Source organism: Bos indicus x Bos taurus, chromosome 9 (assembly GCF_003369695.1).
Source record: "Bos indicus x Bos taurus breed Angus x Brahman F1 hybrid chromosome 9, Bos_hybrid_MaternalHap_v2.0, whole genome shotgun sequence".
NCBI lineage: Eukaryota > Metazoa > Chordata > Mammalia > Artiodactyla > Bovidae > Bos > Bos indicus x Bos taurus.
In genome coordinates this window covers 83,672,029-83,699,520 of record NC_040084.1, presented here as the reverse complement: position 1 = coordinate 83,699,520, position 27,492 = coordinate 83,672,029, and the positions used below count along the sequence as shown (strand labels likewise).

The 27,492-nt window shown below is 39.4% G+C and overlaps 1 protein-coding gene across 3 annotated transcripts in view; it reads right to left on the bottom strand.

Annotated features, from left to right (window-relative positions):
- Positions 1 to 27,492, bottom strand: part of GRM1 (glutamate metabotropic receptor 1) — a 417,414-nt gene that overhangs the window by 4,666 nt on the left and 385,256 nt on the right. The window contains exon 9 of one of the 3 annotated variants that reach the window (XM_027551775.1): positions 6,557 to 6,641. The exons of the other annotated variants lie outside the window; for them this stretch is intronic. Within the exon in view, the coding sequence (XP_027407576.1) occupies positions 6,581 to 6,641 (61 nt within the window). The 3' untranslated portion in view covers positions 6,557 to 6,580. The remainder of the gene's footprint in view (positions 1 to 6,556; positions 6,642 to 27,492) is intronic. 3 annotated transcript variants of the gene reach the window in all.

Genomic DNA, 27,492 nt, shown 5'->3' with positions numbered 1-27,492 from the left:
GAGGAAAAAAAGGCTTAGTGCACCAGGGGTCCTACACCCTTCATGGGATCCTCATGCTATGCTATGCTATGCTATGCTATGCTAAGTCGCTTCAGTTGTGTCCGACTCTGTGCGACCCCATAGACGGCAGCCCACCAGGCTCCCCCGTCCCTGGGATTCTCCAGGCAAGAATACTGGAGTGGGTTGCCATTTCCTTCTCCAATGCATGAAAGTGAAAAGGGAAAGAAGTCGCTCAGTCATGTCCAACTCTTAGCGACCCCATGGACTGCAGCCCACTAGGCTCCTCCATCCATGGGATTTTCCAGGCAAGAGTACTGGAGTGGGGTGCCATTGCCTTCTCCGGGGATCCTCATAAAGCCAACCAAATAGAATACATCTCTGAAAAAGAAAAAAATGAGATGCACTGTGTGCATATATGCACATTCAATTCTGTCTGTTCTAATAACTCTGGTCTTACTTTTGGACTCTTAGTTTATTTTCCGTATAATTTTTAGCAGATGGTGGTACCTTACCATAAGGTACTATTAATAACAACAGTGTTAATACTTAAATCAGGAAATAATTTTTTTTCAAGATTTTGCTTTTTCTTTTATCCATGAAAACAACAGAGGAAGTGGCACAATGATGACACATTTTTTGACATTAAAAGAAAGACGGAAAATGCATATATTTTCTTAGGTGGAGATGCGAAATAGACTTTTTTATATCATAGTCTTTTGTTTGGAAAACAGGAAATGATCAATGGTTAACATAATGGTTTACTTAATCATTTTGAAAATACAAGAATGAATACTTTAAAAATTATGTGTGAGTGCCACATATATGATGACGGTAATGTTTTGACATTTCAAATTTTATAATCCTGAAAAGTCAAGTGAATCAAATAAGTACAGATTTGTGTAGAAAGTCTGATATCAATTCTAGAAAATTCTGCATATAAAAGTTCTAAAATAGATATAATTAGCTAAATTTTCTTATTGGGAAGAAGGTAGTTTCTCCATATAGCTGATAATCTATGCTATATTTTTAATTGTCAGATAAAAAAATCTCATCTCAAAAATATGATATAAAAATTAATATTTCATGCAAGTGTATGCTTAATGTATTCTCTAAGGATTCTAACTGCTTATGAATGTGAGATTACCGACTTATTAGGTTCTATACAATCTTGTTAGAATAGCTAACTCTCTCCCGAGGTGAGCAAACTAAATAATAAGCTGGTGGCGTTCCTGCCAGGAACAGCCAACCAACCAGCCAAAGCCAAGACCAGAATCCACAGTTCCTCCTCTGAATTTGAAATTCTGGGCAAGCTCACCTCCCACTTTCCTCTTTCCTAATTTCCTCCATCTCCCACTCTACTTACACTGTTTCTCTCTTTATGCATTTAATATGCCTCTTCCAGAAAGTATAAAACTGCCTAGTCGCCTCTTGCTTTGCTTAAATATGCTTTAATATACTTTCCAATAGCAATGATTTTCAGCCCTTTCAATGGCAAGGGAAACATTTTTTCCTTCTCCAAATGCTTGCCTCTCCATGCTCATTAAGATAATCACTAAACTAAAAGGCTGCTCATGTCTTCATTTATTTGTATATGTGTATGTGTATGTGTGTGTGTTTTAAAAACCAATTCCCTCCAGAGCTAGTCTGACCTAATTCAATCAGTAGGCTTAGATAAACAAAACATTGTCCAGTTTCCATATATGCTAACAAAAAGGGCAACATTGTATTCCTGGGACTGAGTTCACCCCCTTGCTCACTGACTTGCCTTGTCTTCCTCCTTGTACAGGAGTCCTCTATCAGCCTCTGTTTAAATCCTTTGAAAGGTATTATTAATCATCTTGCAGACAGAGATGATCACAGTTCAGTTCTGTTTCATCCAATACAATATTTATTCTTGTGAGGGGAGATTTCCACCCCAGCAGTCAAAGTTAGCAGCTTTCCTTCCCCTCAGAGTCTTGCTCTAGATTTTCTGTAAAGTACTGTTTAATTAGAAAACAGTCCTAATGCCCTAGGGACTTTACCAGATTAAGAAAATTAGATTAACCTTTTTTTTTTTTCAAGGACAAAATAAATTGCTTCCTAAAAACCAGAGATATTGGAGGGAAAGCATCATTTCATAGAAACTACAGCACAGGGTATAAACTTTGGTCCTTCTGCATTAGTTATCTTTAACCTATGGTCAGCAGACAGCTTGAATGGTCCATGAATCTACATGTGCATTAAAGCATTGTTTTTAGGCTAAATCAATATTATGTCCTTGTAGATTATGTGCTGCTATTTTTAAATGCAAAATGCTGTTATTGATAAATTGTACTTCTAGATACAAGTGTAACTAAGTTCTGAGAAGCTGTTTTTGGTGTGTTTTGTGTTCAGGCTAATAAAGGTACAATTACTATCACAGGTTCAGGTGAGTATTTGATAACTGTTTTGGTATGAAAAGTGATTATCCTATTTGAAAAGGTTAGGAACTCATTGCTGTGATATTAAGAAGAGAAAAATGTATAAAATATGGGGCAGTAAAAAGCAATAAATACATTATAAAGATGCAATATTACTATGAAATAATACTTTTATTTAATCCAAGGTAGCTTTAATACCTTGTCTTTTAAAGCTGCCGGCTTCTTTCTTCTATTATTTAATGTTACTTGGTTCCTTAATCTTAGGAAAAGCAATCTGATTTAGAAACACCACAAAATTGTCAGAAAGCACCTTGTCAGAAGATACCTTGAGTGGCTAAATATATTTACTGATACTGAAGTAATTGGAGGAAATTGCTGTTAGGCCTGGGAGGGACTAGAGACAGGGAGGATGAGATTTCCACCCCACAGGCAGAGCTCAATTCCAGCTCCAACCAGCTCAGGATTTTGCTTTGGTTTGGTTTTTCTTTCATTAGATAAGTGTCACAATCCCTCCCCCTGCCCCCCAAACAGAAGACCCTCTATTTACAGCACTTTAGAGAAGAGTTGGAAGTGGGTGGTGTAAACAGATTAGTATATCTTTGGCATTCAGAGTGATCCTGTCTGTTTTATTTGTTTCTGTAAGTACTAGTTACATCTGCAGAGTATGCTGCTCTCTGCTCCAGAGAGGCCTAAAACGGGAATACCAGTGGGTGGGTGTTTGAGATCCGGAGGAAAGCATCCTGCACAAGCTGCCTGAGGAGGAAGCTTGCTCAACACCTGTCTCCCTTATGTCCAACTCAAGTCTCTGCCACTGGGCTTAATAGCCACACAGCAGACAGAAGGATGGCTTCCAAGGAGCCCAGGCAAGGCGAGGTCTTCCCTTGAGGGGGGAAGTCTCAGTCCTGGGAACCTGAGCAGGGTAACATTCGTTTTCTTTGAAAATGAAAATGGAAGCAGGAAATGCCACTGGGTCATAGAGTGGAGAGAATGGCTCACTAAAAAAACAAACCACAGCCACAGGCTTGCGGACAGCTCTGCTGTGACCCAGCAGCTGTGGCCGGGACATGTGGCCTTCCAAGGAAAGGCTGGTGTTGCCCTAAGGGAGACCTGCCTGGATGGGAGGCCAGAGCTGCCCTGTCCAGGTATCTCACCTCCATGTTCTTCAGCAAGCTGGTACCAGAGTGCAGCTTGAATAGTGATCCTTGTAGCATCTCAGGCATTGGAAACTGTTTGAAACCATTTGAGTCAGACTCCTGTTTTCTAAGGCAACCCCAAGCTAGTCTTCAAAACAAAGAACTCCCACTAACTCCAGCTTCCCTTCTTGAAAGCTTCCTCCCCTAAATCTGCCTATTCAGTATAGATTCTCTGGAAGCTTCTCTGAACATTCAAAATTTCTCATCTTATTGAATCAGCACTGCTTATAAGGTAGAGAATTTCTGAATGTGTCGGTGAAAACAAATGCTTTTTAATATTATGAGAACATGGAAGTTGCTGTTGAGATGAAGCCTTAAGTAACATTGTGAATTTTATCCCTCTCCTTGCTGATTCTAACTTCATCCTAAGCTGGTCAGAAAATCATTTGACTTGCTGTAATTTACAATGTTACAAAGTCTAAGTGTACAATCCTCCTTTGAGAATCTTCAGATCAATCACGTTGAATATCCTAAAGTTATATGATTTGGGATAAAAGACAAGATAAATAAAATAAGCTTGCTTTTATTAAGCATTGTGCCTTCTCCAATAAATTAATAAAGAAAAAGACATCTACAAATGAAATTAGCTCATGAAGGTCAACAGAGTATGGAGGAGCCCATAAACTTTGTCCAGGTTTAGGGTCTACTGTCTCAAGAAAACTGACAAATATATTTCCAACTGAAGAGTAGAATTCTGATGGCTTCTGAACTTTTTCTTTATTTAAGACTTTTTTTAATGTGGACCATTTTTAAAGTCTTTATTAAATTTGTTACAATATTGCTTATGTTTTGTTTTGGATTTTTTGGCTGCAAGACACATAAGATCTTAGCTCCTGGACCAGGGATGGAACCCACAGCCCCCGGCACTGGAAGGCAAAGTCTTACCTACTGGACTGCCAGCTAAGTCCTTAGATTTTTTTCTAAGTATATTTTAAATGGCCTTTGGCCGAACGTAATCATGACTGCTGGGTGAGGAAAGAAATTCTGGTGCCGTTTATTTATGACAACGTATTGGTATAGCAGTGTTGTTTTAGCGGAGGTAAACCAGCTGTAGTTACATTCTTCCAGGAAGTATAGATGAGCCTAGATTATGTTCCCTTTGAAGAAAGTTCAGATGAAGCATTATAGTTTATTCTATGTTCCATGCTTCCAGATTTATCACTTTAATAGCAAGTCCCTTGATGCTCTTCAGCCGTACCTGGAGTCCTCACATTTGCCCTGGAAATACAGGGCAGCTGCATTGCTCTGCAGGGCCTATTCCTCACAGGCAGGGGAGATCCAGGCAGACCTTAAAGATCCAGTAGGCAGCTTTATTTCTATCACTAGTCCTTTTGCCTGACTTGTTCACAAGAGCTGTGGAAATCGAAGGTCTCAAAAAGAACATATATATATATATATATATATTTGGGGGAGGGTGTTGGGGGACCAACCAAGGCTGAAAATAGCCAGTCTTACACTATGGTGCACAGCTTGGAAGCTACTAGTTTCTTCCTGATCCTTTATTGTCTCCAGGAAGCTTGAATAGTCTTATTTCAAAACTTCTTTATCATCAACCTGTTTGCTTTGCTGACTGCTGCACTATTTTTTGTCACCTACCATGGATGGACCACTTTCCACCTTTGTTGTTGCACTCACCTTAAAGTCATGAAATGTTAGGTGCCTCTCCTCTCTCTCTGGCCCTGCTGTCATGACAGGACAAGCACGTCTCCTAGACCCATCAATTCCTTTTGACAGGCAGCCAGCAGCTGTCATCATCATCAGGATGTCCTTACTGTGTCCTTGATCAGACTCAACCCTTGATGCAAGAAACACTCAGTGCTTTTGGACTTGGGAGAATTAGAGAGAATGCATCCTGGAAGATGAGAGAGGCTCTGATCTCCATATGCAGAGTCCTCCCAACCGCACCTATTTCCCTCTAAGGGTCAGTGTGATTTGATTGAAACCACACTTGTTCTACTGGGGCCTTTCCAGGGGACGTCAGAACATGATTTCCCAATGCACTCCACTGAGTGAAGAGAAGAGCCGCTAGGACCCCGTTCACTGGGCTCCATGGCCAGGCTTAGTAGCAAACATTTGAACAAACTGGGCTCTTCTCATCTGAAGAGCTATTTGAGCCACAGACACCTCATCAGGGAGCTCCCTTCTGCTGCAGGAATGTGTACCTTTGACTCTCCCAGGAGTTTGAAGGGCTGTAAAGGAACAGCTGAGAATGACCACAGACTCCGTGCACAATGAATTGAACATGGTTTACGTTCTTTTGTTGACTTAAAGAGACACTGTCAAGATCTAAAGGTCAAAAATTGGACCAAACATGCACCGTTTTTATCAGATGGATAGAATCTGATAAAAGCACGCCGAATTCTGGGGAAATAATTCCTTTCCTTTTGCAAAACTCATTTTTTGGGGGGACTCACAAAACTTTTGTTTTGTGCTCCCCGGGGGATAGGAGGCACCTAGCAGAGATGTATCTTGGTGCCCACCCCCTGGCTCCAACTGACATCATGGATTTCTTCCATCCAAATTATGGCTTTACTTAAATGCAGACAGGATCATATCAAACATTTGTGCAGCAGCAGCAAAAAAAAAAAAAAAGAAAGAAAGAAAAAGCAAAGAAAAGAAAAGAGCTCTGTTTGCCCAGGAGAAGCTGACAAATTTGTAAAGGGGGAAAATTCACTTTCAAGCTTGTGAGTGGGAGTCACAAACAAAAGTGAACCTCTAGAATGGGAAAAAGTGTTGCATCTTGCATGAAAACATAAGAAAAAAAGCAGAAAGACTAACAACTTGACAGTGTCCTTTTAAGAACGATGGACAATCAAATTAAGGCAGTCGTGCAAACCATGGCACGTAATGGCTCCTCGTCCTTGATGGCATGCACCACTTCTGTTTCCATGTCAGAAAGTAGAAAAACCCAGGAGAGAGAAAGCAAGGGGCAAACCACTCTATTTTCCATGCAGCTTCTCTTACACATTCACTGCAGTGTGGGGGTTTTCAAAGCTGCACATGTGCCGACGGACACTGGCTGGTGGGCGAGAATTCTGGCTGCCTCTTCCTGAGGATTGAAAAGAAAAAGATACCCAGTGAGTGAGTGGTTACACATGTACATAGAGATGGCAATCACACCGCTCAGGCGGTGCCTGGGCGGGGGCAGGGCCGAACCTGCCTCCCGAGCCTTTCTCTGGGTCACTCCACCTCCAAATCCTGCATTTTCCTTGTCCTGTCCAGCTGTGTCTTACTGCCGGGACCAATTCTGAAAGTCACATCAGCGGAGTGCATTCTTTCCTTTACCTGGTGGGACCATCTCTTTTCAAGCGGCAGATGCTTTTTTTCTTTTTTTTGCCGTGTGTATGTCTCTCCCAAATTGGCTCTTTTCCCTCCAATCTTGATACACTCCTTTATTCTTAGAGGCAGTGGATTCCATCTGAATCTTCCAACCCACCACCCGTCTTAAAGAATGCTTACAGATTTACATCTTACACTGTGACTTTTAACTGTAGTGCTAATTTGACTCCATATTATGTTATCAAAAAAGGAGTGCTGTAACTTCACATAAAGTCATAGGTACCTCTTGGCCCTCACAAGATGGAACATATCCAGAGGTGGAAAGAAGGGAAGTGGCAAGAGGCTGGATGAGCCTCCCTCCAGGGAAGAAATTCATCTCAGTCCCTGGTTGGATGTCTCTTTATATAGCACAGTGTGTGGGTCTGGTAAGTGGAGAAGATCCTTGACTAGACGTGTCAAGGCTGATGTGCTGGCCATGCACAGGTGGCCTTTTCAGCATTTGTTGGAGTGAGGCTACCTGGATTTCCCACAAGTTAAGGAAACATGAGCTTCCCTCTTTAGAAGTTGGTGGGACAAAGCCATCTTAGTCTCATTCCATATTAAGAGGGCAGCCAATCACAGAAAAGACTTTGGGAAGAAGATGCTAAAGCAGAACCATCAGCAGGTGCAGTGAGTGGTGTGGATAAGACTGCAGTCATGAAATCCACTATAAGGCTTTCTCATAAATGTTCTCTGCCAATCATCCTTGGGCCAATCTACCCCAAGATCCTGGTGACAATTATCCAGTGTTAATCAGAAGAGGACCACGACAGCTCCAGGCAAATCAAAGCCATTTGCCAACCTTCCTATCTCTCTTTCCTATCAAAGCAGGCAGAAGAGGGGAAGTTCAGAAGAGGGAAAGAAGAGGCAGAAAAAGATTTCAGGCTGAGGCCTGACATTGTTCTGGGAAGGAGAGATGTGAGTTTTGAGATCTGAAACAAGAGCACTGTGGAATGTCTCTTTAATACCTGTAAGCAAGGACTCTAATCTGAATGTAGAAGGTGAGAAAAAAGATTTTTCATAGCACAGTTGAAGGTGAAGGAGAAAAATAAGACTGATCAATATGTACATTTCCATCAAGTTTAGACAATTCAGTAAACCATTTGAGAGTACACGATCTATCCAGGAAGATCTGAAATTCTCATCCAGAGGTAAGAACTTGAAATACTGGTATAATTTCATTTGCACCGCACTAGTCCATTTACTCAAGAAAATTAGACAAAGAGATCATGTTTGCTATTGAATAAATCAAAGCAATATGACACTTAATTTGCCCACCTGCAGTCACAAAGGTCAAGAAAACATTAGTTGTAGATGCCCAGAAACAACAATATGATGTTTGAATATATAAACGAAGTTATTGGCAGAAAACGGCATTTCATCCGTAAAGTATTAAAAAACAATTTCATTTCTCATGAAGGCAGAAAAAACACTCAAAGCATTTGGCTTTGCCTTGCTAAATTGCCTGATCCCCTTGAAGCCTCCAGTTAATTCTTCTGTAGATAATGTCCATATGTGGCCTGACCCAATAGTATAGGAAGACAGGACCCTGGCAGAGCTGATTTCCTGGCCTGTGACCAATACAGACACCGGTGGGTCTCTCATCAGAAGGGCTCTGAACTCAGGGTTTAGTGTTCTCGGTTCATCTTTTTGAAATTCACAAATAATTTTATCACTTAATTTGTGTTTTATAAGTGATGTTGCATGAGGAAATGGAGTGCATATGGAGGGGTTTAGAGCTTCACCTCACGCATAGTCCTGGCTCCCTGGACAGGTTTTCAGCTTCTTGCTTCCCTCCCCACCCCACATTCTTCTACTCTGGCTTGGTGACCAAAACCCATCCAGCCTTCCACTACCCACCCCTGCCCAATGATCACTGCCACCCTCCTCCCGTGCCAGGCAACCACCAGCATGGATGTGGGAAGATCAGATCAGGATTTGGCAACAAGGTCTTGTTACCCCACAGCATCACAAGGGAGCAAGTGGCCGCAGCCATCTCCTCCCTGTTCTGGCACATCCTCTGTGCATCTGGCAAGTAACAGGGCAGGGATGAGCCTCGTACCCCTCCTCCATGCAGGTACCTTTCCGGTCTCTGAGGTGGTGTTGCAATATCCTTGGGGGTCCCCAGTCCACCATGAGCTGGGGCATGAGGCACCGGAAAAGGGGAGTTGCCCAGGTTTAGTTTCTGCATGGCATCTACCCAGTAACTGGCTGGAGGGGAAGCTGGCTGAAAAGAAAAGGCTTTGTATTTTAGTACCGTTAACATTTTTCCTTCTACGTTTTCAACCAGGGGCTCCAGGTCTTCATTTTGCACTAGGCTATGCAAATGATGTAGCTGGTTCTGTCTGCTGAGATGCATGGATGATGATAAAAAGCATGGGGAAACATCCTGGCAGCTTAGAGGCTTGCCCTGCTGACATTAGCACAGGTGCACACAGTATGGCATGCCTGAACAGATCAGCAGTGGTGTCTCCTGGGAACTGAGGCAGGAAGCTCCCCACTGTAGCTGACTTGAAACTACCCTTGCAGCTATAGATAGCTCCGTGGTTCCTTTGGGGGCTTCAACCATATTGACAGCTAAACTCTTTGCAGTAATTCCAAACAGTACCAAAGCCATCTTTACTATTGATTGACATACCTGAAAAAAATGACAGCTTCTTCTTCATGGTGCCATTTCTTTAGTTTCTGACTTTGACTTTGTGTTGAAGTGAAATGTAAATGATCCATGTATACAGATGTTGCTATTATGTAAGAAGTGGATTATTAAAGGTTACAAGTCAAAAATTGAAAAGTCTGATTCCAATGTGGCCATTTTATCAACTGAATAAAATCTGAGTGAAGGAGCTGGACTTCAGGGTATTTTTAGCAACTGTAGAACCACATATTCAACCAAGCCCAGAGTCCGCAAGCCAGAGTAAAAGCTTGGAGGGAAAATGCAGCATATGGGGGCTTGTCAAATATAAGTCCCAAATCTGTGCTGAATCTTTTGGCAGAAATTGTGGATTTAATGAAACCCCAGAAGTTTAGTTAGAAAGATTCATCTTCAGTTTCTTCTGGAAGTGAATTTTTTTTTCTTTTCTTTCTCCTCCCATGCTTCTTTTCTTCCTTCCCTTCCTTTCCTCCCCTCTTCTCTTTCTTTCTTCAAAATCCCTTCTAGTTGTGCACATAGTTTCTCCCATCTGTTACCATTGTCTACATAATCTTTCTGGTGAAGATTCTTGAGAGTCCCTTGGACTTCAAGGAGATCAAATCAGTCAGTCCTAAAGGAAATCAACCCTGAGTACTCACTGAAAGGACTGATCCTGAAGTTGGAGCTCCAGTACTTTGGCCATCTGATGTGAAGAGCTGACTCATTGGGAAAGACCCTGATGCTGGGAGGGATTGTGGGCAGGAGAAGAAGGGGATGACAGAGGATGAGATGGTTGGATGGCGTCATCAACTCAATGAACATGAATCTGATCAAACTCAGGGAGATAGTGAAGGACAGGGAAGCCTGGTATGCTACAGTCCATAGGGTTGCAAAGAGTCAGATACAACTTAGGGACTGAACAACAGCAACAACATCACTCTTTGAGTGTACTTAGTCTCATATGCTTTGCTTTCATGTGTTATTTTCTTTACAGCAAGTCACTAATACATTGGTTTCTATGCTAAGAACTATTTTTTACGTCAGCTTAAGAAGTTGTTACAGACAAGTCTTATTCATTATAATATAGCAATAAGATTTCAGGCCAAGGATTCAGGAGACCAGATACTCTCCAACTGTGTATTTGCCTCTTTCAGACTCAGTTTTTCATCCATAAAGAAGGATTGTTGATACAGTACATGTGAAAATGCTTCCAATAGCAAAATGCCATCCCTGCTTAAGACATTACTAGAAATGTCCATGTAATTCTCCAGGCAAAAATGCTGGAGTGGGTTGCCATCCCCTCCTCCAAGGGATCTTTCTGACCCAGGGATCAAACCTGCATCATTTATGTCTCCTACATGAGTAGGTAAATTCTTTACCACTAGTACCACCTGGGAAGCCCAGAATACTGCAGGAACAAAATACAGACAAAAGATGGATATTTTAAGTCTCAGTGTGTATTTAAGTTAGACTAATTCAGAGTATCTCAAACTTCACTTTGTTTTACTCATAAATTTTAACCACTTGCCTCATTCAGGAATTTTAATAACTTCTAGTACAAAATAGTTTTCTCTCTAGAATTGTTTCCCCCCAAAAAACATGAGCAATATTGAATGGATGTATCTGGAGTGGGTAAAAGCTAGGTACAGAGCCAAGCTAGCTGTCTGTGTCTGAATCTGCATGTCTATGACAGGTTTGGAGGTGAGTCGTTTAGCAGAGATAAAATGGTCTATACAATTCCAGATGGTCACCATGGAAATAATGTGGCAGCTGTCCAAAGTAATCATAAAGATTGACAGCAACCACTCAAGACCATTTTTGTAGAAGATATCTATCTTTTTTGTTATAAATGGGATAATTTGTACCTCTGACTGCTTTCCAGAGTCAAATGCATTTTTCTATTATCTGAATTTAAATATGTGTTTCTCAGCATTCATGCATCAGAGTGGAAAACAGAGCTGACTGCATATACAGACCTATTGTAACTGGTTGTTGTTTTACTCTTCCTTATAATACCTGCACATCTAACTTAGTATAGTAAGGGTTTTTCCTATAAACACAATAATGTAGTATAAAATATTGTTCTATTTTAGAATATTTAATTGTAAAGATTTCTAAGTTAATAAGAGACTATAGAAAATGAGCTAATAAAATTCAACTCAATTACCATCATAGGTTTGTCAAATATTAACATTCTGCCTTATTAGGCTTCCTTTTCTTTTGAAAACATCAGGTTTAAATTTGAAGCACTCTGTATTATTCTTAACACCAATCCTCTTCTTTTCAAGAGAAAATTTGGTATATATCATACTTAGCATATACTAATACCTTTTCAACATGTATAGTTATGCATTAATAAATATTATTACCATTGTGATATGATTTAGCATGTTATTAGATTTCACATTCATAGCATCACACAATATTTCCATTCAGCAATCTGCACTTTTTTGCATAGTATTATGTTAATATACATAGCTCTAGTTCATTAACTTAAAGTAAATTGAATAAGTACTTCATTATCAAGAATATAATCAATTCTCCTACTGATGGCCATTTAGGTTGCTTCCTATATCCTGCTATTTTAAGCAATATTGTAGTAAACATTCTTGGTTATATCTCCTTGCACACATATGAGAAAGCTTTTCTCTGGTGTGGATTGAGAAGTAGAGTTGATGGATTTTTGCAAATGCACAGTATTCTTTCTTATATACTGCCAAATTGCTCTGCAAAATGCTTGCAAATTTTACAGTGCTATATGAGAATCCCTGTTATTCTTTCTAATTCAGTTTGTTTTCCAGACATCTTTAAAATTGACTCTTTATTAAGAAAAATGTTTTAAATATATGAACATGGAAAAATGCTAAAATGAAACCCATCTTCCTATTAGTCAGCTTTAATAATAGTCAATATGTATGTGAATCTTGTTTCATCTATACTTGCTATTTATTTTAAAGCAAATCTAAAACAGCGTCATTCCATCCATAAAGAATTTAGTATATACGTCTGCCATACAGGTACACAATTTTATAATAAAAGGAAAAATATTTCCCAAAGTACATTAATTGGAGAAGGAAATGGCAACACACCCCAGTATTCTTGCCTGGAGAATCCCATGGGCAGAGGAGCCTGGCAGGCTACGGTCCATGGGATTGCAAGAGTCGGACACAACATAGTGACTAAACCACCATGAAAGTACATTAATAGTGATTTTTAATATTTGATATTAGGTTTTCCAGGTGGCTCATTGGTAAAGAATCCTCCTGCCAATATGGGAGATGCAGGAGACTCAGGTTTAATCCCTAGGTTCCTTGGATCAGGAAATTTCCTGATTGTCTCTATATTTTTGAAGTCTTTATTGAATTTGTTACAATATTGTTTCTGTTATGGCTTGGGATTTTTTGGCCAAGGGGCATATGGGATCTTGGCTCTTGGCTTTGGCTCCTGGATCAGGAATTGAACCCACATTCCCTGCATTGGAAGATGAAATCTTAACCACTGGATCACCAGGGAAGTCTCATCTCTATATTTTTATTTTACTTTTGATTCTCAAATCACCATAGAAATAATATTTATGTATCATACTTTGTCAGTGAGTCTTATGTCTTTTTTAATCTATGGATGTCCCCTCTTCCTTTTTGCTTCCTATCTATTTGTTGAAGAAGCATCCAGATTATGAATTTTATGGATTGTGTCTCTATGTGTCATTTAACATGTTTCTCTGTTACCTGTATTTCCTAGGAATTATAGTTAGATCTGAATTCTTGATCCATTTCATGATCAATTGTATGGAGACAGTAGTTCATTAGAGGTGGTGTTTTCTCTCTGTTATACCATATGGGGAAGAACATAAATTGGGTCTTCTAGTAATCACATTAAGACTGATCAGTGGATTTAAGGCTGTCAGCTTGACGTATAGGTTATAAAACTCCCCATCAGTCTTTCATATAATTGTTTTAATAGTCATTGGTGACATTATATAGATCAATTACTTTGTTACAAAACAATAAGATAATGCAATTATCATTTTATGACTCTTGAGAGTCCCTTGGACTGCAAGGAGATCCAACCAGTCCATTCTAAAGGTGATCAGTCCTGGGTGTTCTTCGGAAGGAGTGATGCTAAAGCTGAAACTCCAATACTTTGGCCACCTCATGCGAAGATTTGACTCATTGGAAAAGACTCTGACGCTGGGAGGGATTGGGGCCAGGAGGAGAAGGGGACGACAGAGGAGATGGCTGGATGGCATCACCGACTCAATGGACATGAGTTTGGGTGAACTCCAGGAGTTGGTGATGGACAGGGAGGCCTGGCGTGCTGCGATTCATGGGGTTGCAAAGAGTCGGACACGACTGAGCGACTGAACTGACTGACTGATACCTTTGGTAGCTGTTAATTAGATTTCTTTGTAAAAGAAAAAACACTTATCAGTTACTTAATTCCTCTGAGATAAAGTTCAAACAGAAAACACAAGTTATATGGATGAGTCTTATTTATCAACGCTCAGAGTAATGATTTCGTTTTCTAACACCTCTAACAGGGATCAGTGTTTCACCTGTGGGTCTGTTTCTATTGTCTGTGTCCTTTGTGGTATTTTTGGTGTTGTTATATGGCTCTCACTTTTCCATACCTAAACATATTTTATAAGATAAGACATTATAAATATATAAAATAAGATTCTATAGATGTTCTAAATGTCAGGGAATGTTTAACAGGAGGATTCCTATGTGCTGTTTCTCACAAGTCCTTTGTTTCTTTTTAAGTAACAGTGCTGCTCCCAGGAACTGAGGTCATTATGTGAGACAGGCTTGAATCTCCTTTAGTAAACATTCTCTTTACAACAAAACTGCTTAGTCTCCATCCCCTTTCTTGAGATATGGATTGTCTCCTGACCTTGTGACCATTATTAATCCCTTGTTTCCTTGGTAACAGTTGCTGTACATTTGGTTTTCTGATCTTTATCATTGTCAAAAGAAATTTCTTGTACCACAGCCTTTATATACTCACAGAGAAATCATTAAAACACCTTTGCTCCATCAGAGCTTGGGTCCCCGTGTTTTTCTTTCTCTCTCTCTCTCTCTGTCTCCCTCCCTCCAGCTCTCTCTTTCACTTTCTTATCATTGACTCTGGACCGCCAGGTCCTAGTCCATTCAAGGACCCCAACAATAAATATATAAAGATTCTATAGATGTTCTAAAGGTTCTGAGTTATCTCTACCAGAGTTGCTTCACCATTTTTTTTTCTAAGTAGAGTGGGACATGTGTGTTTGCAAAGTCACTTCAGTCATGTCCAACTCTTTGCGATCCCATGGGCTTAGCCTGCCAGGTTCCTCTGGTCCGTGGGATTCTCCAGGCAAGAATACTGAAGTGGATCACAATGTCCTCCTCTAAGGGATTTTTCTGACACAGGGATCGAACCCACATCTGTTATGTCCCCTGCATTGGCAGGCCGGTTCTTTACCACTAGCACCACCCGGGAAGCCCAAGTAGGGTGGGACAAATCAACCTAATCCAATCAGGAACTGAGCTGAGCAAAGTTGCTTTGCAGTTTGTATAGGAATCAGTCTATCATAGGGTATATCCCTTCACGATTTTTAACTGAGCATCTTCACAAATTTCCCCTAGAATTCTAAAATGTTTAACAAGATCTTGATTAGACTGCAATCTGTATTGTATCTTGCATCTCTCCTGTGATCTTTTTCACTTATTATGTAACTTATTGATTTTACTTCTTATCTCTAACAGTAAACAGGTCATAGTTTCTGAGGGCAGGATCCACGATTGATTTACCATCGCATACTGCTTTAATCCCCTTTTATCTGTCTAATTTTTGGAAATAAAAGAAAACCATGTAATTTTTCATTCAAACTGATTACTTTTAAGAATGAAGGCAGTGCTTTTAAAAATTATCATTAAAAAAAGCATAAACTGGGACTTTCCTGGGCATAGAGAGACATGTGATCATCTATTTGCAGTAAGTATTGAATGAATGGTTGAATAAACAAAACAGGATGAAACATTCCTTATATGAAAATAATACAGAAATAATCTCGAGCTCCTTTATCACTTTGGTAATTGCAGGAATATCAAAAGCATGTATTGTTTTTGGTAATAATTCCTAAATTAATTCTCATGCTTAATATCAACTGTCATAAAATCTCCAGCAAAATTTACATTAAAAAATTAATAAAAATAATGTGTGTGTGTGTGTGCAAAAACTAAACTATATATAAAAATGTTAATGATAGTTTTTCTCTGTGTATGGGTAGAATTGCAGGTAATTTTTATTAGCTGTCTTGTGTTTTTCTGTATTTTCCAAATTCTCAATTAATTTTTATCACTTTTTAAAATATGTAAAATAAGCTATAACTGTTAGTACAAAAAGAAATTTATAATACATAATTCAGAAGTAAAATTCCCTCTTCTTTTGGCTTTATCCCAATGAACTAAGGTATTATATGGGAATTTTGAATATATTTTCTTTTGCTGAAAAAAGTTAAGGTAAAAATCCTAAATTTATATTCAAATATATGAGGAGCTACTAAGTAGAAATCACAGAAATTTGAGAGAATTCCCTGGCGGTCCAGTGGTTGGGACCCTGCACTCTCAGTGCTGAGGGCCTGGGTTCAGTCCCTGGTTGGGAACTAAGATCCCACAAGTCATGTGGCCAAAATAAATAAATAATAATTAAAAACAAATTACGGAATTTGGAAATTCATACTAATATTTTGTAGGTCCTGAAGTCTTTCTTAATTCAAAATTCTGGTAAATTTAGTCTTTATACTGTACATAAACTGCTTTATTTTATATATATTCTCAATACTTATTTTCACATTTAGGCATCTTTATTAATGAAAAAGTAAAAGCTCAAAATTAGAAAAAAAATTACAACTTAAAGTACATAGAAGGAAAAAAGAAAACCCTGGTGTATTTCCAGATAACCTGTAGGTGCCAAACTGACAAAGTGAGTCTTTGTATTATTTTGCTCTGATTTATCACAGGGAGTGAGGGAAAGAGATGATGAAAACAACTTGCCTAAAACTAAAATTGTCACCTCAGGATGTTTTGAAACAAGACAGAAGACAAGATTATTACTTTGGTAAGAAGCTCAAAATTAATGATAATGAAAAAGAACTTAGTGGACTTAACTTTGTGAAGTTTTTAATATCCTTGACTACAGCATTAATATTAGATATGGTTTTCATTATCATATCTGTTTAAGCAGAGGTGTTAATATCATCATGCCACCACCCAGCAAACCTGAAAAGAAACTGATAGACAATTATCATAGACAAATAGACAATAGACTATCATAGACTGATAGACAAATATCATGTAATTTCTTTTACAGTATTAGAAGGTGTCATCATAGCCTTAAAAGAAATCTTGGCAGTATCATAACATAAAGATTATGATAAACCTCATAACTTGAGAAAGATGAAGGGGAAATATTAAAATTGGTATAAGAGGACTTCTGTTTCCAGGTAAGATGTAATTCCTTGGGATAAACTAGCTCCCCCACTGAAAACAACTACCAGAAAACAGGTAAAATATTTTGAAAAACCATTTAAAGACATTGAGAAGCTCTCATGGCAACCAGAATCCAAGAGACTAATAAATCAGAAAAAAGAGAACTTCAGAGAGGTAAGGAGACGATCTTCAAGTTATTTTTTTCCATTGGAACATTCAATGATTCTTGATACAGAAGAACAGATTCAAAGAACAGGTTCAGAGTGCAAGCAGAGGTTCTTAAGTAAGAGGTAATGAATAAGTTTCAGAAACACTTGAAGATATTAAAGAGAATCTCTAAAAGTTGCCTTTGGACAGAAAGTCATGTGAGGTTGGGACAAACTGGGAAAGAAGGATTGACATATATACACTACCATGTGTAAAACAGATAGCTAGTGGGAAGCTGCTGTATAGCACAGGGAGATCAGCTTGGTGCTCTGTGATGACCTAGAGGGGTGGGATGGAAGTAGAGGAGGCAGGCTCAAGAGGGAGGGGATATATGTATACATATAGCTGATTCACTTAATTGTATAGCAGAAACTAACACAACATTGCAAAGCAAGTATACTCCAATAAAAAGAAAATAAAATACACAGCTACAGTAGGAAAAAAGTACACAATTTCACATTTATGGAATAAGAACAGGCAAGACTAATCTATGGGGATGAAAATCAGAATAGAAGTTGTCCCTAGTCTGGCGGGTTACAGTTCATGGGGTCACAGAGTTAGACATGAATGAGGGACTAACACTTTCACTTTTCTAGATAGTGGAGGTCTTCCCTGGTGGCTCAATGGTAAAGAATTCGCCTGCGATTCAGGAGACGAGTGTTCAGTCCCTGGGTCGGGAAGATCCCCTGGAGAAGGAAATGGCAACCCAATCCGGTATTCTTGCCTGAGAAATCCCATGGACAGATGAGCCTGGCAGGCTACAGTCCATGGAGTCAGAAAAGAGTCAGAGTCGAATGCACCTTAGTGACTAAATAGCAATGACTAGATAGTGGGACAGATTAGACAGGAACACGAGCAAGATTTCCAGGGTGATGGCAATGCTCTGTATCGACTGATTTTTAGTTACAGAATTTCAATTGCATTTTCAGGAAATTGTGGGAAATTATGTATAGGACTATGAATAAAAAACTGCATATAAGTAGGAAAATACAAAAATTAATAGTTACTTGCTCTCAGGGAATCAGAAGAAGGGGTGGAGAGTTGCAAGTTTCAGTATTAAAACATTTGATGGCATTAAGCCAATATAGTTTGCGTCATCCTTTTAGTCCTGGGAATCATCTTGTCATTTGGACCTAAGTTTTCAGAGCCCATGGGTCACCATCTCCTTCCCTCGTCTCTGCATCAGAGAGCTCTATGGCCATTTCCAATGCTTGTTTGAGTAACTGCTTTTCTCTGCTTTTGGGTCTTATCAGTCTCCCTCTCTTACACAACAACCACATCTTGGGTGTGATAACACATTTAATCTGGTAACTGTTCATGTATTATGGGCTTTGGAGCTAAACTACCCTGAAGTGACTGCACATCTCCACCTACTCTGAATTTCTGTGAACAATCTTCCCTTCTATTTTTACCTTTTAAGCAATTTGCTGTGTTCACTCTCTTTACCCACAACTGTCAAAACCCTAGGTCAGGTCACTATAATTTCCTACCAGCCTCCTCCCAGAGCATCCGAACCTGCACCTTGCTCTCCTGTGTCCTCCACACTGAGCATGAATTGCCAGCTCTAGAGCACAGTTCTCACTAATGACAGTGCCCCCTGCTTGGTGACTGGGGTGGCCTTCCATTGCTCAGAGGACGAGAACCACACTTTTGAGGTCCTTATGGAGACCCTGCCTGATCTGGTCTGAGCTGACCCTTCTCGTCTCCTTATCATATTTCCCTGTATTCTCATCTCTGGCATCCTGGAATTTTTTGACTTCCTTCAGCCATCAGTGGCTTTTGTTTTTTTGGTCTTTTAGCTCAGAGCCTTTACACTCTGATTCCTTGACTTGTCTGCCGCACTAACTCCCTTCCTGTCCTCAGTTCAGTTCAGTTCAGTCGCTCAGTAGTGTCCGACTCTTTGCGACCCCATGAATCGCAGCACGCCAGGCCTCCCTGTCCATCACCAACTCCCAGAGTTCACTCAGACTCATGTCCAACGAGTCAGTGATGCCATCCAGCCATCTCATTCTCTGTCGTCCCCTTCTCCTCCTGCCCCAATCCCTCCCAGCGTCAGAGTCTTTTCCAATGAGTCAACTCTTCGCATGAGGTGGCCAAAGTACTGGAGTTTCAGCTTTAGCATCATTCCTTCCAATGAACACCCAGGACTGATCTCCTTCAGAATGGACTGGTTGGATCTCCTTGCAGTCCAAGGGACTCTCAAGAGTCTTCTCCAACACCACAGTTTAAAAGCATCAATTCTTCAGCGCTCAACTTTCTTCACATTCCAACTCTCACATCCATACATGACCACAGGAAAAACCATAGCCTTGACTAGACGGACCTTTGTTGGCAAAGTAATGTCTCTGCTTTTGAATATGCTATCTAGGTCGGTCATAACTTTTCTTCCAAGGAGTAAGCGTCTTTTAATTTCATGGCTGCAATCACCATCTGCAGTGATTTTGGAGCCCAAAAAAATAAAGTCTGACACTGTTTCCACTGTTTCCCCATCTATTTCCCATGAAGTGATGGGACCAGACGCCATGATGTTCATCTGTCCTAACTAACCCCCTTTCTCCTTCAGAAGTCCTAACCTAAATAATCCTTCATCCTGGGAGCATGTCCAGCTTCTACACATCAGGACTGGTTAGATCCTTTTAATAACACTCTTGTAACACCTTGTTTTTATCCTGACAAACACTCACTACACCTGTAATTATGTGTTTAATGTCTGGTCTCCTGGCCAGGATCCAACTTTCCACAGAGACAGGGGCTGGACCTGTTTTGTTCACCATGGCACTCCCTGCTCTTGTCTCAGTGGCCGGCACACATTAGGTGTGTGAGTGAGTCATTAGAGCTTTGCTTCCTAATGTGTGCCAGGCCTTGAGCCCATTCTAACCATCAGAGCAAGAGTAATTTTATACTAGGATCGGCCCTGTAATAACTTTTGACTTTAAACAGTTGGAGCTAAATAAAATCTTACTAAAATGGCTTGCAGTTCCATCTCTTTCAATAAGACACTGACAGAATCACTGGCTAAAGTCCCCAAGCTGCCCAGGGATGGATCTATAACCATCCCTCCTGCTCCCTCTCCTCTCCCCTTGCTGCCCCATTATCATAACTTCTTTTATCCTACGTTGATCATGTTAAGTCTTCATTTTTTTCCTTTGTTAACACTTTTCCTACTCCCCCATCCCACACCCACCTAAGCCAAATAACAAGCAGTGTGAAGTTCAATCAAGTGGAAAATGACATTAATTCCCACAGCGTCTGAGAGCATTTACTAAGGGCAAGCTCACAGTATATATTTTTACAACTGAGAAATCAGAGACAGGAAAGTATTTTGTATCATTATTGATTTCTCTTAAGCAGTTGTTTTTCAATATCTTTAGCAGCATCACTAGGGACTTGACCTAATTTTGTTAGCAGCAGACTTCTCATTTATCTTGAAGATAATCTGCATAGAGGGTGTTATTAAGTTGCCTTCAGTTATAGTAGATTTCCCTTACCCCTCTGAGATAAAATCAAATTATAGACACTTTTTTCGGTTAACTGGATTAAATATTTGCTGATTTTCTTTCACTATTCTATTAATAATGTTAATAATAAGTAATACTTTATCATTGGCCTGTAATTTATGATGTATTTTAATTCATTCAGAGCACAATATCCTAATGACCCATGATTCCTTTTTTAAAAAACAGCTTTTCCCTTCCTCTCTGTTCATCTTGGGGCTTCCCGGGTGGTTCAGTGGGTAAAGAATCTGCCTGCAATGCAGGAGATGTGGGTTCACTTCCTGGGTCAGGAAGAGCCTCTGATTCCAGCATTTCAATATTCTTGCCTGGAGAATCCCATGGACAGAGGTGCCTGGCGGGCTACAGTCCATAGGGTCACAAAGAGTCAAACACAACTGAAGCAACTTCAGCACACACATGCTCTGTTCATCTTCAGGCATCTTAGGAGTATTTTATAGCCAGGATCCTCTATAAGGTAGCAAAGACAAGGCCTGGTTTTTACATTTGTCTGATGCTACACCTCCTACCTTCAAAGCAAACGCTATAGCAGAGTGATGCATTTTCTCGCCCCTCTATTGGCATATCTGCTGGAGTGTGTAATAGTCACTCACATATTGCACAGATAGGTGATTATTTGGCTGACTGGTTACCACCTGCAAGTTTTAGAGTTTCTTTCCATCAAACTTTCTAAATATAAAATGCTGGTGCTTATAAGTGACTTATTCAGATGCCAAAGAAGAAAGGGGGAGGGTGGTGGGATGGAGATGGAATTACTCTTGTGGAGATACTTGTAGAGCTTCTGCTCATGTCATAATTATACCGCTTTTCTGAGAACTGCCTCCCAGGAGTGATGGGCCCCTGGGAGATGGTTTTATACTCTATGTCCATCATGTCCATCATGTCCTTGACCTGGGATAGACATCTGAGTCAGGCTGAAGCAATCAGTTTCTGCCTGTTTTATGTAGAGGCATGTGAGTCGAGGGAATTGAAGCAGTATCTTCAGTAACTGGACCTATAACAACATGTAAACTCGGGAGCACTGGGATGGTTGTCCTTGGACTGATCGAGAGGGCCCAGAAATGGAGAAAGCAGATGTATGAGGAGAAGAAGGAGGCATGGAGGGAGCCAGGAGATTACACAGAGCGCTGAAACCTTTGTCTGCAGGAGACCAGTCCACTTTGTGGCCCAGAAGCATTCCAAATTTTGTTGCCGTAAGATATCAGAAATTATTCCTTATATTCTTTCTATTAAATACCCCACCCCCTTTTGCTTAGACTAGCTTAATTTGGCTTTTATAACTAGCTTCAAAAGAGCTCTAACTAATGAGCCTATTGGCACTGTTCTTGACATGAAACTTCTAAATCCTCTGGTCCTTTCTTCTCAGTTTCTTCATTGTGCAGGCTGCTAATATTTCTGCTCCTGAACTAGCTTTACAAACATGTTGCTCACATGGCTTGCCTCCCCTTTGAGTAGGTAACACTTTACACTGACACTGAGGCTAACAGATGGGATGCAAATGATCTCATCTCTCTTTAGCTGTGGCCAAGCATGGACAGGGTGCCAAGTCATGTCAAACAGGGTGTCCTTCCTTGCAAACCTCGCACACTGAGTAACACCCGCACGCCTGGACTCTCAGCAGACACACAGCTCCTCCATCCTGTCCAGTGTGGATATTATAAAATGACAGTAATGATGCACACACCCAACTTTCAGATCTCTCTTCACGTGGAGGGGTAGTGCAGAGTTTTATGTTAGCATACAAACTTTCATACCTCCTCCCCCATTTTCATAACTTTAGTGTCACTAGCTAACAGTTATTGAGGTTTTATTGTGTGTTAAGCACTGCACTATACTCTGTATAGATTTTTCCATTTATTTATGCAAAGGGAAAATAAATTTGCTTAGGCCAGCTTAGTTTGGCTTCTGTAACTTGAAGTCAAAGAGTTCTAATTAATGAGCCTATAAGATTTTTTCTTATGATCTAAGAACATCGGTGATCATGTTTAGCCTGTAGGCCTCCAGTGTCTCCTCTGATAGCTTTTCTCATTTAATAGGTGACTGTTACATAGACTGGGACCAAGAATAAAAATTATCTGTTACATAGAGTGGGACCTTGCAAAAATAAGAAGCCCAGACTCAGTAACCTTCTGACTCTAAATTTACACACCCACCTAAATCACCACATTGTACCATTTCCTATTATTTCACTCACTGGATTTTATTGTAATGGGGTTTTATACCATTAAACTGTGAACTTCTTGAGGGCAAACCCCATGCCTCATTTATTTTATTGAATGCAGGTGTGAATGAATGCATTTTTGAGATAACAAACATAAAAGTGATTAAAATCATATTTTAATTAAAGTGGTAAAATGATTTTAGTCTAATTTATTCCTCTCACAAAAATGGCATTGAACTTCCCAAGTCTTAGTTTTTTTACTTACACAACAATGTTCCATGTTCCTACTTTGGGTCATTATAGATACCATCTGGAATGCTTTGGAATTCAGTTCAGAAATTACACATTATAAACATAGGAGAATAAAATATTAAGTTTGAGAACTTGAATATGTATATCAGGCAAGTTCATTTGAATTTGAAAGAAATATAAAAGTCAGCCTATATTGAAAAGGAATATGTTCTCTTTGAAGCTGTAGCAGAATCTGTGCCCCATGGTCTCAACATAGAATTTGAAAACATAAAATATGAGTATTGAAAGTAGCTATTTCTGGGTTATTTGCAAAATGAGTATATTATTCAGAAGAGGGGGGAAAGTAAACAATGCTGACTGCAGATTTGCTGCACCTGCTGGAAACAAGTTGTACCCATCCCACACATGATCATGTCCTCATCCCTCCCCCTGCACTTAAGCCCATGGTCTCTAAAGATGGTCTCTCACCATGGCCGCTCCTCAACACACAACTTACTCACTAACTTATTTTCATCTTAAATTATGACTGATGTGCTTTTAGGTCACAGTGTTACTTACTTCAGAGAGTAAAGGCATTTCAGCTTGTTTTTTTCCAGGGAGCATAAGGCTTTACCCCAAACGAATCCTCTCTCTGGCAGGCTCAGGCACTATGACTGGCTGTCAGGAAGAGAGCCAAGGGATTAGATTTCTAGCCCCTTCTAATCAGAGCTGAATGAAGGGAACTCTTTCATTCTCATCTGAGTCTGACTCTTAATACACAGCACTCTTCTTTCTTCCACAAGCAACCTGAACTTAGGAGCTGTTACTCCTCCAGCTCCACTCACAAGGCCAGGACAGCACACCTTTCTTTTCAGCCTTTCCACATTTGTCCCATCTCAACTCTTACAATGTTTGTATCCCAGGAGACCTGATAAGATCAGTAATAAAGGTTTGTATTTGCATATTTTATTTAAACTTTCTCTAATTTCCCAGCTTGATTCTTCTTTTCTAATGTCAGGCAACACGCATGTAACTGAATGAGAACTGGCATCAACCACAATTAACATACTCTTCAGAGCTGGTGCTTCATTATGACACTTGTCAATTGATGTCAAATAGCTCTATAGCAAGGGCACAGTCTGGGTCAGACAGCCCAGCATAAACTGTAGGATCTCTATATTTTTATTTCTCCTCGTCTGTCAGTTTCTTTCTCATATACTATAAGTGAGCTTACATTTCTCCTGTATTATACCACACCTCCCTCTTCCCTGGCCTCCTTGGATACTGTCTAAACTTCTTAACTCCTTTAATGATGAGCTCCTCAATTTACTGCAATAAAAATTCTACTCACATCACACAACTGAAATCACTCAAGGATAACCATGGTGTCTCCATCCATGGAGATCCCAAGTTCTATCATTCTGAAACAGTCTGTTATGGACTGAATGGTTGTACTTACCCTAAGTTCATGTGTTGACATCTTAACCCCCCAACATGATGGTATTAGGAGGTGGAGACTTTGGGAGATGATTAGGGTTAGATGGCAGCTGTCTGCAGCCCAAATGGGAGAGGTCTTACCAGAACTCAGCCATAATGAAACCCTGATCTTGGACTCTCAGCCTCCAGGACTGTGAAATGATAGATGTCTGTCTTTTAAGCCTCCAGTCTGTGGGATTTTCCTATGGCAACAGAGTGGATTAAAATAGTCTCTTGCTTGGTTTCCTTGATAATGCAAAATTTCTCTGTTCCCCCACCTCTTTTTATTATGTGTTGTTTATTGCTTTCAGTTTTTTATTATTTATCTTCTCTCTTAAATGTAAGTGTTTCTTAATGTTCTTCCTCTGACTTTCTTCTATTCTCATATCACAATCACTCTTTTGGCCACTGACATTGACAATTAATCCTCAAATCTAGAGCTCTGGCTCAGACCTGTGTCTTAAGCTCCTGACTTAAATTGTTAAATAACCTTATGGATGCCTCTGTTAGAATTACTGTTACAGGATTTTTGATTGGTTAAGTCTGAAACCCAACTTAGCAACACTTCCCCAGTCCTATTCCTGTATTCCCTATCAGTTTTCATGGTAGTTGTATTTTTCTACTACCAACTGCTACATAGTAGTTGTAGCAGAAATTATGAGAGTTCAAACAATAATTTCATTGTTCATGCCTTTCTTCCTCTCCCCAAATCATTATTTCAGTTCTAATAACTTAAGCTCAGAAAACTTCTTCATATGTATGCCTTGGTTTTGACTTTTCTTTCTTTGCTCTCATTTAAACCTTTTATTTTTAACCTGTCCTCTGGATTATTGTAGCACTCTATTAACTAGTCTGTCTACAGTCGATCTATTCCCATAAAGCTCACACATGATCATAAAGTTTCACAAAAGTCATTAATGCATCTTGTGGTCTCCATAAAAAATATCCAAATTTCTTCTTAGAACATTGATCACTATCTGTAATCTGACCTCTTTCTGTATTTACACATTTCCCCGCACTACACCTCTCCATGTACTTTACTCAACAGATCCCATATTTCAAACCAAAAGTACACTAACATTTCTGAATTCTTTGCTTATATTATTTTCTGCGTGTGAAATGGTCTCACCATAGCACATTTTCTCTTGTTGAAAAGCATCCTTTATGGTTAAGTTCAAATACCACTTTTATACTTTTATCAAGAAGTCTTTCCTCATCTTTCCATAGACTCCACTCCATTTAACTGGGCTGAATCTCTTTCTTCCCTGAACACACAAACTACTATATTGGTCCTCTATTATGGCACCTAACCCAGCATATTTAGTTGTATTTTTTAGTGTTTCCTTTACTATATTACAAGACTGGTGCAGTCTGTGCCCATCTCTTAAATCTTTTTTATCCTAAATATTAACTAGCACCATACCAAGTACCTAAGTGCTTTTATGAAGCATATGTTACTGTTGACACACTTGTTGATTAAATAAGTGGATAACAAACAGTATATCCACCATAAATGTTGCTCTCAAGTAGTAAAATTCTATGATAAGTACTTCAATAAAATCTTCTATAAAACCAAGTGAAGAATCACAATGACTTTTAAAGCCATTTATTATATGATTAAGGAAAAATAATTTTTAAATGACAGCTTTTCTCATTTACAAGCTAAAAGAGTGAATGAGTTCTTTTTATGAAAGAGAACATGTTATCTCTGTTTGATTTTGGTGTCTTCTGGCTAACAGCCGTAGTTGCTTTCATAGTAAAGGAGGAAAGATTAAAGCATACACACTAATGCTGCAGACTTCTTTACCTTTTCTTATGGACAAAACAATATGTTTCTAGGAGATCAAAAGAAAGATGTCCTCAGAGCATCATTCCACTTGTATTTTACTTAGAGCTTTTGCCCTCATTAAAAGCATATATACAGATGTTTAAGAAATAACCACAGGAACATATTAATACACTATTTACTTAGAAGCCTATGTTTTAAAATTACCTCCTTGCATCAATCTAATGCATTTTTCTGGTGATTATCATTGTTTTTCGTTTTGCTTGCAATTACGCACCCCAAAAAAGTCACAGGAGTGTGTTGTCACATTTCAGCTCCATGTGCCCTCAAACTATTTGGCACTCATTGAGGTTATTTATTCAAAAAATGACTAGAAATGTTAGTTTGACATTTAGCCATTGATATAATTATTTTTTTTTAAAGAAAGCATGTCATTTACATAATGTTTTAAGCTTTTAGTTGCATAATGCTAATTCATTTTGCTTTAAAAGGAAGTGACAAGTAACTCAGACCTAAATAACTTAATTACTCATATCTATGGATTTCTATGCTTCCTCTCCTGCCAAGAAAGAGAATTTTACCAATATCTTTATAATAAGTTAGGGCCTGAATATGTTCCCATTCAAATACATTAACAGCTTAAGATATTAACCTGGTCAAAGATAATTATGTTATTCAATTGCTCTTCCAGGACAGGATTATGCCTAGTAGGACTTCTAACTATAAGCAACTCAAGTAATCCAAACACCCAATGTATTGATTAACTCCTCCTAAATTTTATTTCAGAAAACATAAAGGCAAGTGCCCAAACCTTTGATTATATCAGATATATGGCTGTGAACAAAACAACAAATTGAAGTAAACTTTGCAAAAACAGACACACAACATCAGCCATTCCCTCTATCTCAGAAACAGCCTGGTATGAATATAGTCGGACTTGCCACTCCTCAGAATAATATCGAAAAAGATAGATCAGTTGGAAGCTCTTCATTACAGCATCTGTTCTGTGTTTATAGCCACATATGCAGACTGCTGAACACCCACAGTGCACCATAAACGTAGGGATTACACATCCAAAATGGCAATACACTCATTGGGTGATGTGTTCCCT